Source organism: Sebastes umbrosus, unplaced genomic scaffold, assembly GCF_015220745.1.
Source record: "Sebastes umbrosus isolate fSebUmb1 unplaced genomic scaffold, fSebUmb1.pri scaffold_76_arrow_ctg1, whole genome shotgun sequence".
Lineage (NCBI taxonomy): Eukaryota > Metazoa > Chordata > Actinopteri > Perciformes > Sebastidae > Sebastes > Sebastes umbrosus.
This window is the reverse complement of record NW_023618537.1, coordinates 45,001-57,496: the sequence shown is the minus strand read 5'-3', so window position 1 is coordinate 57,496 and position 12,496 is coordinate 45,001. Positions and strand designations below refer to the sequence as shown.

Below are 12,496 nucleotides of genomic sequence, written 5' to 3'. Positions count from 1 at the left end.
TCTTGTCTTCTCTTGTCTTGTCTTCTCCTCTCCTCTCCTCTCCTCTCTTGTCTTGTCTTGTCTTCTCTTGTCTTGTCTTCTCTTGTCTTGTCTTGTCTTCTCCTCTCCTCTCCTCTCCTCTCCTCTCCTCTCCTCTCCAGTGGGTGGGTCTCTCTCTCCCCCCCCCCTCCAGTGGGCGGTTCTCTCTCTCTCTCTCTCTCTCTCATCAGTGTATCCGGCTGCAGCGGTCTGGTCTGGTCTGATCTGATCTCAGTCAGAGATGGAGGAGTGAGTACACTTTGATTTATTCTTCTTTATTATTATTTCTTCTTCTTCTACTGTTTCATTTTCTGTGTTTGTGGCGTGAAGTGTGACCTGAATGTGTGCGTGTGGTGTTGGTGTGTCGTCATGGTGCGGCATCAGTCCCTCAGACCGCTGAGTCAGGACCTTTATTACCGGGAACCGGGGAGGGAGGAGGGAGGGAGGGAGGCTCTGCACCAACCAGACTCCATCAGACAGCAGATGAATGAAGAGCGTGTGAGAGACAGAGACGGACAGAGAGAGACGGACAGAGACGGACAGAGAGAGACAGAGAGAGACGGACAGGAGAGGGTTAATGATGGGGCGAGCCTTTATAATTACTTATTGATCCGTTTCTGCAGGAAGGATCTGATTCATGATCAATAGCTGCAGTCAAGCTGGACACATCTGGGCCAGATGACTTCCGCTCGCATATTTCAAAATAAAAGCTTTGCTAGGGTCAATCATATTGTTATTAGGGCTGTCAATCAGTCAGTCTGGTCTCTACTGGTCTCTACTAGTCAGGACTGTACTGGTCTGTACCGGACCCTGTAGTGTGAGCTGGTCTCCAGTGGGCCCGGTACATGAATCAGACCCGTTAGTGGGTGTTGTTCTGTGCTCTCAGATTCTCTGTGGTCCGGTCTGGTCTCCATGGAGACGGCAGCTTTGTTCTGGATCCTTTGAGTCCAGAAACTGTGGAGCTCAGCAGAGTTCAGCTGGTCCACTTCAACAGCAGCAACAACCCGTTACTAGTAAACTACAGGTTCTGTTCGGTTCTGTTACTGTAGAGGTTCTGTTACTGTACAGGTTCTGTTCGGTTCTGTTCGTCTCTCTAACAGTATTAATGATAACTGATGAAGTGTTTCTGTCTCTCAGACTCAGTGAAACTCAGCAGGACCGACAGCAGCTCCTCTCAGTGAGTTTACAGACTGTCAGTGAACGCACACCACCTCTGATATACTGTATAAGTACACACCTATACACACACATATATATATATATATACTGGATATATATATACATATACTCTGACTGTATAAATACACACATATACACACACATATATAGATATACAGTATGTATATATATGTATATATACATACTGTATATACTGTATATATATGAACATGTCTGATGTATAACCTCTGGTGAAAGCAGTTAAAGTGTCAGTTGATGTGTAACAGGTGAAAGCAGTTAAAGTGTCAGTTGATGTGTAACAGGCGAAAGCAGTTAAAGTGTCAGTTGATGTGTAACAGGCTGAAAAGCAGTTAAAGTGTCAGTTGATGTGTAACAGGCAAAAGCAGTTAAAGTGTCAGTTGATGTGTAACAGGTGAAAGCAGTTAAATTGTCAGTTGATGTGTAACAGGTGAAAGCAGTTAAAGTGTCAGTTGATGTGTAACAGGTGAAAGCAGTTAAAGTGTCAGTTGATGTGTAACAGGTGAAAGCAGTTAAAGTGTCAGTTGATGTGTAACAGGCGAAAGCAGTTAAAGTGTCAGTTGATGGGTAACAGGTGAAAACAGTTAAAGTGTCAGTTGATGGGTAACAGGTGAAAGCAGTTAAAGTGTCAGTTGATGGGTAACAGGTGAAAGCAGTTAAAGTGTCAGTTGATGCGTAACAGGCGAAAGCAGTTAAAGTTTCAGTTAATGGGTAACAGGTGAAAACAGTTAAAGTGTCAGTTTATGTGTAACAGGTGAAAACCGTTAAAGTGTCAGTTGATGTGTAAAAGGCAGAAGCAGTTAAAGTGTCAGTTGATTTGTAACAGGTGAAAACAGTTAAAGTGTCAGTTGATGGGTAACAGGTGAAAGCAGTTAAAGTGTCAGTTGATGTGTAACAAGTGAAAGCAGTCAAAGTGTCAGTTGATGTGTAACAGGTGAAAGCAGTTAAAGTGTCAGTTGATGGGTAACAGGTGAAAGCAGTTAAAGTGTCAGTTGATGTGTAACAGGTGAAAGCAGTTAAAGTGTCAGTTGATGTGTAGCAGGTGAAAGCAGTTAAAGTGTCAGTTGATGTGTAACAGGTGAAACCAGTTAAAGTGTCAGTTGATGTGTAACAGGTGAAAGCAGTTAAAGTGTCAGTTGATGTGTAGCAGGCGAAAGCAGTTAAAGTGTCAGTTGATGTATAACAGGTGAAAGCAGTCAAAGTGTCAGTTGATGTGTAACAGGTGAAAGCAGTTAAAGTGTCAGTTAAGGTGTAACAGGTGAAAGCAGTTAAAGTGTCAGTTAAGGTGTAATAGGCGAAAGCAGTTAAAGTGTCAGTTGATGTGTAACAGGCGAAAGCAGTTAAAGTGTCAGTTGATGGGTAACAGGTGAAAGCAGTTAAAGTGTCAGTTGATGTGTAGCAGGTGAAAGCAGTGAAAGTGTCAGTTGATGTGTAGCAGGCGAAAGCAGTTAAAGTGTCAGTTGATGTATAACAGGTGAAAGCAGTTAAAGTGTCAGTTGATGTATAACAGGTGAAAGCAGTCAAAGTGTCAGTTGATGTGTAACAGGTGAAAGCAGTTAAAGTGTCAGTTAAGGTGTAATAGGCGAAAGCAGTTAAAGTGTCAGTTGATGTGTAACAGGCGAAAGCAGTTAAAGTGTCAGTTGATGGGTAACAGGTGAAAGCAGTTAAAGTGTCAGTTGATGTGTAGCAGGTGAAAGCAGTGAAAGCGCTGCAGGTCTCTATATGCTCAGGGTTTTGACTGGCTGACGTTGTTTCCCATCATGCTTCAGGAGAAGAGGAAGTGGCAGACAGAGATCGAGAACAAGAAGCGTCAGCTGGAGGACGACAAGAGAGCTCTGCAGCACCTGAAGGTGAGACAGAGAGATACCTGGTTAAATAAAGGTCAAATAAAATAAATAAGAGACAGATGTTTCTTCTTCCTGATTTTACTTCCTGATTCTACTTCCTGTTTCTACTTCCTGTTCAGTCGAAGGCCCTGAGGGAGCGCTGGCTGCTGGAAGGAGCGCCATCTACTGGACCAGAACATGATGACGCGAGGAGACAACTGGAGCAGGACGAGGCCAAGACCAGGACCCTGGAGGAGACCATCAACAGGTCTGATCTGATCTGAGTTAATCTGGATTAATGTAAAACAGATTACAGTAGTCGGAGTACAGTAATCAGATTACAGAGACAGATATTACAGTACTCGGATTACAGTAGTCGGATTACAGTAGTCAGATTACAGAGACAGATATTACAGTACTTGGATTACAGTAGTCGGATTACAGTAGTCAGATTACAGAGACAGATATTACAGTACTCGGATTACAGTAGTCGGATTACAGTAGTCAGATTACAGAAACAGCTATTACAGTACTCGGATTACAGTAGTCGAAGTACAGTAATCAGATTACAGAGACAGATATTACAGTACTCGGATTACAGTAGTCGGATTACAGTAGTCAGATTACAGAAATCAGATTACAGTAGTCAGATTACAGTAATCAGATTACAGAGATATATTACAGTAATCAGATTACAGAGACCGATTAGAGTAGTCAGATTACAGTAGTCATATTAAAGTAGTCAGATTACACTAGTCAGATTACAGTAGTCAGATTACACTAGTCAAATTACAGTAATCAGATTACAGTAGTCAGATTACAGAAACAGATTACAGTAGTCATATTACAGTAATCAGATTACAGAGACAGATAACAGTAGTCCGATTACAGTAGATTACAGATAGTCAAATTACAGTAGTCAGATTCCAGATAGTCAGATTACAGTAGCCAGATTACAGCAGTCAGATTCCAGTAGTCAGATTCCAGTAGTCAGATTCCAGCAGTCAGATTACAGCAGTCAGATTACAGTAGTCAGATTACAGTAGACAGATTACAGTAATCAGATTCCAGATTAAGGTTTAATTTAGTGGATTGTGGATGAAGTTAAAGTGAATATTCAGTGTGTGTGTGTGTGTGTGCGTGTGTGTGTGTGTGTGTGTGTGTGTGTGTGTGTGCGTGTGCGTGTGTGTGTGTGTGTGTGTGTGTGTGTGTGTGTGCGTGTGCGTGTGCGTGTGTGTGTGTGTGTGTGTGTGTGTGTGCGTGTGTGTGTGTGTGTGTGTGTGTGTGTGTGTGTGTGTGTTGCAGGTTGGAGGAGGAGCTGGTCAGTTTGGAAACAATAACACACACTATTGTGAGTACACACACACACACAGAGATTATAGTAATCAGATTACCCTAGACTAGTGGAGCTCTGGTGCTTTAGACAGCAGACTGTTTCTTTGTATTTTATTTTGTAGTTTTGGATTGCAGTTTTTTCTGTTTCCTGTTGGACTACAGTGACTTTATTTTGAAGTTGAGCTTCCTGTCTCTGTACCAGCAGGTGTCATCAGGATCAGTGAAAGGTACATTCCTTCTTCTCTTGTTGGTGTTTTGTTGTGTAGTTGTTGTGTTTCCTCTCAGCGGCCCTTTCTCATTTCCTAGTTTGGACCTCCTTGGTTCCTTTCCTCGCCTCCTCGCCTCCTCTCCTCGCATCTTAGTCCCGCCCACACGGGGAGATGCACGCGGAGGAGGCTAGGAGAGAGACTATTTATGATATACACACTGACACACTTCCGTCTGTTTATATGACAACATGTTTATTAATAATAATAATAATAATAATAACTCTCTCTGATCAGCTGTAGAGGTCAAAGGTCACAGCAGCCTTCAGCAGGACAGAGCTGCAGCCTCACAGCAGATAGTTCAAGGTGAGACGCTACTGTGTTCTGTAATCAGATTACTCTGGGTCATATTATAGTAGTAGATTACTGTAATCTGGTTACAGTAATCAGATTACAGATAGTCAGATTACAGATAGACAGATTACAGATAGACATATTACAGATAGACAGATTACAGTAGTCAGATTACAGTAGTCAGATTACAGATAAACAGATTACAGTAGTCAGATTACAGATAAACAGATTACAGTAGTCAGATTACAGTAGTCAGAATACAGATAGACAGATTACAGATAGACAGATTACAGATAGACAGATTACAGTAGTCAGATTACAGTAGTCAGATTACAGATAGACAGATTACAGATAGACATATTACAGATAGACAGATTACAGTAGTCAGATTACAGTAGTCAGATTACAGATAGACAGATTACAGTAGTCAGATTACAGTAGTCAGATTACAGATAAACAGATTACAGTAGTCAGATTACAGTAGTCAGAATACAGATAGACAGATTACAGTAGTCATATTACAGTAGTCAGATTACAGTAGTCAGATTACAGATAGACAGATTACAGTAGTCATATTACAGTAGTCAGATTACAGATAGACAGATTACAGTAGTCAGATTACAGATAGTCAAATTACAGTAGTCAGATTACAGATAGACAGATTACAGTAGTCAGATTGCAGTAGTCAGATTACAGATAGTCAGATTACAGATAGACAGATTACAGATAGTCAGATTAAAGTAGTCAGATTACAGTAGTCAGAATACAGATAGACAGATTACAGATACACAGATTACAGTAGTCAGATTACAGATAACAGATAACAGTAGTCAGATTACAGATAGACAGATTACAGATAGACAGATTACAGTAGTCAGATTACAGATAGACAGATAACAGTAGTCAGATTACAGATAGACAGATAACAGTCGTCAGATTACAGATAGACAGATTACAGTAGTCATATTACAGATAGTCAGATTACAGTAGTCAGATTACAGTGGTCAGAAAACTAACTGAAAGGATCACAGAGGAAGATGAAACCTTGTGATGACCTTCTGATGACCTCTCTGTGCCCGCCTCCTTTCTTTCCCATGAGCCGTTGCAGAGGTCAAAGTTCACAAAAGCCCTCGAATGAACAAACCGAGAGAGGCGACGGAGGAGATGAAGAGAGGTGAGTCACAGAGGGACTCAGAGAGACTCCTTCTGAAACCAGAGACTCCTTCTGAAACCAGAGACTCCTTCTGAAACCAGAGAGACTCAGAGTGACTCCTTCTGAAACCAGAGAGACTCCTTCTGAAACCAGAGAGACTCCTTTTGAAACCAGAGAGACTCAGAGTGACTCCTTCTGAAACCAGAGAAACTCCTTCTGAAACCAGAGACTCCTTCTGAAACCAGAGAGACTCCTTCTGACACCAGAGAGACTCAGAGTGACTCCTTCTGACACCAGAGAAACTCAGAGTGACTCCTTCTGAAACCAGAGAGACTCCTTCTGAAACCAGAGAGACTCCTTCTGAAACCAGAGAGACTCAGAGTGACTCCTTCTGAAACCAGAGAAACTCAGAGTGACTCCTTCTGAAACCAGAGGGACTCCTTCTGACACCAGAGAGACTCAGAGTGACTCCTTCTTACACCATAGAGACTCAGAGTGACTCCTTCTGACACCAGAGAAACTCAGAGTATCCTCTGACCCAGGAGACTCAGAGTGACTCCTTCTGACACCAGAGAAACTCAGAGTGACTCCTTCTGAAACCAGAGAGACTCCTTCTGAAACCAGAGAGGACTCCTTCTGAAACCAGAGAGACTCAGAGTGACTCCTTCTGAAACCAGAGAAACTCAGAGTGACTCCTTCTGAAACCAGAGGACTCCTTCTGACACCAGAGAGACTCAGAGTGACTCCTTCTTACACCATAGAGACTCAGAGTGACTCCTTCTGACACCAGAGAAACTCAGAGTGACTCCTTCTGACACCAGAGAAACTCAGAGTGACTCCTTCTGAAACCAGAGAGAGTCAGAGTGACTCCTTCTGACACCAGAGAGACTCAGAGTGACTCCTTCTGAAACCAGAGGGACTCCTTCTGACACCAGAGAGACTCAGAGTGACTCCTTCTGAAACCAGAGGGACTCCTTCTGACACCAGAGAGACTCAGAGTGACTCCTTCTGAAACCAGAGTGACTCCTTCTGAAACCAGAGGGACTCCTTCTGACACCAGAGAGACTCAGAGTGACTCCTTCTTACACCATAGAGACTCAGAGTGACTCCTTCTGAAACCAGAGAGAGTCAGAGTGACTCCTTCTGAAACCAGAGGGACTCCTTCTGACACCAGAGAGACTCAGAGTGACTCCTTCTGAAACCAGAGAGACTCAGAGTGACTCCTTCTGACACCAGAGAGACTCAGAGTGACTCCTTCTGAAACCAGAGAGACTCAGAGTGACTCCTTCTGAAACCAGAGAGACTCAGAGTGACTCCTTCTGACACCAGAGAGACTCAGAGTGACTCCTTCTGAAACCAGAGAGACTCAGAGTGACTCCTTCTGAAACCAGAGAGAGTCAGAGTGACTCCTTCTGAAACCAGAGAGACTCAGAGTGACTCCTTCTGAAACCAGAGGGACTCCTTCTGACACCAGAGAGACTCAGAGTGACTCCTTCTTACACCATAGAGACTCAGAGTGATTCCTTCTGAAACCAGAGAGAGTCAGAGTGACTCCTTCTGAAACCAGAGAGACTCAGAGTGACTCAGAGGGACTCAGGGGGACTCAGAGGGACTCAGAGTGACTCAGGGGGACTCAGCGGGACTCTGAGGGACTCAGGGGGACTCAGGGGGACTCCGAGGGACTCAGAGGGACTCAGAGGGACTCAGGGGGACTCCGAGGGACTCAGGGGGACTCCCAGGGACTCAGGGGGACTCAGGGGGACTCCGATGTGTGTAATGAGAAGTAATTAATATATAATAATGAACAACACCAAAGTGTCTGAAAACAAACATGATGGTCACCTCCCGTTAGTCGGCGTCTGTCCATCACTATGGACTGGACCCAAAGTCTGTAGACCTGGTCCAGGTCACAGCCTTAGACCTGTAGACCACCAACAGCACAGGTTAGCAGCAGTAAGGGGGTCAGAGGTCGCAGCACGTCGACAGGAAGGAAGAGTTCAGGTTTATGTGTCTTTACCTGTAACCACCTGTCTGTCTCTTACACCTGTCTGTCTGTCTGTCTGTCCCTGTCCTACCCGTCCTTGTCCAGCCATGTACTCGGTGGAGATTAAAGTAGAGCGGGACAAAGTGACGGGGGAAACCAGGGTTCTGTCCACTAACACCAGACTTCCTGTTGACCTCTCTCACCACGGGGTCAAAGTTTACGAGGACGAGAGAAAAGGTGAAAATATCAATAAAGACCTCCTCAAAGGGGGGCGGGCGAAAACCTGTTTACACCAGATACTCAGAGAGTTATAGACCCTCCTTTTCCTCCTCTTCCTCCTCTTCCCCATGTCTCTAACTGTGAAGCTTCAGGTGAAATGATGAAGGCCAAAAACAGACAAACTCAGACGGTCAGGTGACTGTAAGGTGACCGTCAGGTGACTGTCAGGTGACAGTCAGGTGACAGTCAGGTGACTGTAAGGTGACAGTCAGGTGACCGTCAGGTGACTGTCAGGTGACAGTCAGGTGACCGTCAGGTGACCGTCAGGTGACCGTAAGGTGACCGTCAGGTGACAGTCAGGTGACTGTAAGGTGACCGTCAGGTGACAGTCAGGTGACAGTCAGGTGACTGTAAGGTGACCGTCAGGTGACAGTCAGGTGACTGTAAGGTGACCGTCAGGTGACAGTCAGGTGACCGTCAGGTGACCGTCAGGTGACAGTCAGGTGACTGTAAGGTGACCGTCCGGTGACTGTAGGGTGACTGTCAGGTGACCGGCAGGTGACTGTCAGGTGACAAACAGACCTGATCAGGTGACATGTTGAGGTCAGACCTGAATGAGGAGGAAGACTCCAGCTGAAGGTCTAGTTGTTGATTGTGTGACATCACACAGCGTAGCAGCGAATAGTGTGTTTCTATTGGTCCTCCAGCTGTGAGCTGTAACCACCAGGTGTCCCGACCTGGACTCTGATCCTGATTCTGTGTCTCTCAGTGGTCCACGAGATGAACGGCGAAGACGGCGTCCAGCTGCTCAGCTTCTCGGAGGTCGAAGAACTCATTCACAAAGCCGACGAGGCCTCGATGATGTCAGAGACTATCGCCACGGTGACCTCTCTCCCGACGGCGGAGGTCCAGGAGGAGGGTCCCGAGCCGCCGCTGGAGGAGATCACCGGGCTGGAGGAGATCACCGGGCTGGAGGCCAAATTGAGCGGCGAGCCGAGCGTGGCCGAAGCGAGCGCCGAGAACCCCGTCACCATGGTGTTCATGGGGTACCAGAACGTGGAGGACGAGGACGAGACCAAGAAAGTTCTGGGTCTGCAGGGGACGGTGAAGGCCGAGCTGGTGCTCATCGATGACGCCAACGGGAAGATATCACCGGGCGGAGGGCAGGAGGAGGCCGCCGGCGCTCAGACACCGGCTCCACAACCACCCGTCTCCACCGCCCCACCACCCTCCACCAAACCCCCGGAGACGGCGACGATGGAGACGGCAACGACGAGGGGGACGAGCAACGGCAACAGGGCCGGGGAGGCGGAGGAGGTGAAGGGAGGAGCGGTGGAGATAAGAAAGGAGAAACCGCCATGTAAGTGCTGCAGCATCATGTGATCCTGCAGCATCATGTGACCCTGCAGCATCATGTGACCCTGCAGCATCATGTGACCCTGCAGCATCATGTGATCCTGCAGGAGGCGCTGCTTCCAAATATAATCATCTAAACATAAAAAGACTTCCAGGACAAAACCTACAGGAACTAAACTCCACCCACCGCCGTCAGCCTCTAACAACATGACATCATTTCCTGTTTCTTCATCCTCTGTTTTATAAAACCTTTCTTTACTTTTTTCTATTTCCTTGAAGCCTTTTTACTTTTGTACTGCTCAATCTGATTAGCTTAGCATTAGCATTAGCATTAGCATTAGCATTAGCATTAGCCATGCAGTCCTGAGACCTGTAACATGAACCTGCTCTCTCTCTTTAGAAGCTCCACCAGATGAAACAGTGGATTTTAGAGTTGTCTTAGTTTCATTTTCTAGCTTCTCTGCAGAGTTTCATCTTTCTGTTAGTCGGAGTTTTATAACCGAGAAAATAAAAGTGAGTCGATCGGAGCTCAACGAGTACGACTGGTTCTGTGTTTGTGTTTACAGATAACCATCACAGACTCCATCCCCTCAGTCACCTCCACCACCTCCATCACCTCCACCACCCATAGTTACCGTTGCTAAGCTGTCAGTCTCTCTGTACATCAGACCGCCACATGCAGTACTTCACTAATGCCGGCATCAGACTCCCGGATATTTGTGTCTTTGACGATGGTCACCATGTCAGATCTAACGATCACAGCGCCATAAACTCTTGCAGTGTCTCGGTCGGGTGACTGGCAAGACTACACGTATGACCACGACCAATCACGGCACGTCATATTGCACGATCACGCGGAAATTCAGACGTCATCGGGGAGGCGGTTGAAGCAACTGTCGATCATGGCAACAGAAGCGTTGTGTGTGATGCTGGCGGTCTGGTGATGCTCCTGGGTGGCACAGAGAGGACGGTATGGGCTGTCCATACTTCAGTCCGTTTGGTTGTCCCACCTGACGGCAGCAAACTCACCATCCCTACTTCTTTTCTCCATTTTGTTTATTACCAAGTGACCTGACTGTGACTGCGCGCTGGAGAGAGCACCTGATTGGTCAACGCAAAGGAACACGTCGTAGGAGATGACGTCACACTAGGCGTGTTGAGACGAAACATTCTGACAGGCTAGACTTTTCCTCGGGGTGTCGTGGGGCGTCCCAGACGTGGCGTTGGTTGTCATGTACTATGACACACTACACCAGATAAGAGGATCGATATTCACACACGACACGAATTTATCGTTCCTGATCCCCTACGACGGCCGCGTCGTGCTGTAATCGATCCCCTACGACGGCCGCGTCGTGCTGTAATCGATCCCCTACGGCGGCCGCGTCGGGCTGTAATCGATCCCCTACGACGGCCGCGTCGTGCTGTAATCGATCCCCTACGACGGCCGCGTCGGGCTGTAATCGATCCCCTACGGCGGCCGCGTCGGGCTGTAATCGATCCCCTACGGCGGCCGTGTCGGGCTGTAATCGATCCCCTACGGCGGCCGCGTCGGGCTGTAATCGGGCTGATATCGTGGAGTCTGAACCGGGCATTAAAGTCAAGGCCACGCCCCCTTTTGAGGGACAGCAAACTGAAGATCTCATAGATGTCAATGTGATCTGAAGTATGTTTGGATTATAATTTCCGCTGACGCTGCTCCGTTGGACGGATTCTCATCGGTCTCATCAGGTGAGCTCGGTACCTAGTCTGGACCTCGTTCTGGTCTGGACCTCGTTCTGGTCTGGACCTTGTTCTGGTCTGGACATTGTTCTGTTCTGGACCTGGTTCTGGTCTGGACCTTGTTCTGGTCGTGACCTTGTTTTGGTCCGGACCTTGTTCTGGTCCGGATCTTGTTCTGGTCTGGACCTGGTTCTGGTATGGACCTGGTTCTGGTCTGGACCTGGTTCTGGTCTGGACCTGGTTCTGGTCTGGACCTGGTTCTGGTCTGAACCTGGTTCTGTCCCCTCTGAGTTGATTTAGTTTATAGTAGATGTGTTGAACCACATTTCATCACAATCCATCCCATAATAGTTGACAGGCATGTGACATCATCAGAGACACCTGAGCTTTAAACGGCGTCATGTCTTCCATCGACAGATCTGAACTGATGGTCGCCACGGTGACAACGACACAACAAACATGGCTGACTGAGAGGAAAGTGAGGACAAGAAGAGACGGCTGGTCCTCGTCCTGAGAGACGCTTAGTCCTCTGAGGATCAATAACTGATCAATAACTGATCAATACGACTTGTGGAAGATTCATGATGAAAATATCAAACAGCAACACATCAAGAAATCAATAAAGACTTCATGATACTTATACATTATATATAACCTGGAAAAACAAAGTAGTTAAACTTGTGTTTGGTGGATTATTTCTCTGTTGTTCCAATACTAATGGTCATTGTATTCTACATCGTTGGAAAGCCTGTTTATTTACCTTCACAATGATGTCACACTTGTAAGGATCATGTGTTTGTGGGATGAGCAGCACAGCTGATGATGTGGGTAGCGCCCAAGATCAATTTGCCAAAATGCTCCGTCAATGGTAAACAGTGTATTCTCCTGTTGGTGTTGACTCTTGTTGTGAGTTGTTTGGTGGATGATTGAACTCTCTATCAGTAACAAGGAACAAACACGACATATTGATTGATTGAATCCACCGTCAGGAGCCTCAGTAGAGGTGGAAGATCCATACGCAGCCACAACAGCCTGGCACCTCCTCCTCATGCTGGTCACCAACCTGGTCACACGTTGCTGTGGGATGGCGTTCCATTCCTCAACCAGGATTGGTTGCAGGTCAGCC

General features: G+C 46.5%; 1 protein-coding gene across 6 annotated transcripts; it reads left to right on the top strand.

The window, feature by feature from the left end:
• Nucleotides 1–212: 212 nt before the first annotated feature.
• On the top strand, nt 213–10,187 carry palm1a (paralemmin 1a). 6 transcript variants are annotated; one of them, XM_037763287.1, is made up of 10 exons: nt 213–267; nt 1,156–1,195; nt 2,985–3,065; nt 3,182–3,309; nt 4,347–4,392; nt 4,579–4,603; nt 4,880–4,948; nt 6,045–6,110; nt 8,179–8,310; nt 9,062–10,187. In XM_037763287.1, the coding sequence occupies exons 1-10, from the start codon at nt 260–262 to the stop codon at nt 9,673–9,675; spliced, it is 1,209 nt and encodes a 402-aa protein (XP_037619215.1). In that variant the 5' UTR covers nt 213–259; the 3' UTR covers nt 9,676–10,187. The 6 variants fall into 6 exon arrangements, with proteins under 6 accessions (XP_037619215.1, XP_037619214.1, XP_037619217.1 ...); XM_037763286.1 differs by having other exon boundaries at nt 215–267; nt 1,156–1,210; XM_037763289.1 differs by lacking the exon at nt 6,045–6,110 and having other exon boundaries at nt 215–267; nt 1,156–1,210.
• The last annotated feature ends 2,309 nt before the right edge of the window (nt 10,188–12,496 follow it).

Coding starts and splice junctions, on each gene's coding strand:
- palm1a (XM_037763286.1), top strand. Junction 4,393..4,578: donor AAACAATAACACACACTATT/GTGAGTACACAC, acceptor TCTCTGTACCAG/CAGGTGTCATCAGGATCAGT. Junction 4,949..6,044: donor CTCACAGCAGATAGTTCAAG/GTGAGACGCTAC, acceptor GAGCCGTTGCAG/AGGTCAAAGTTCACAAAAGC.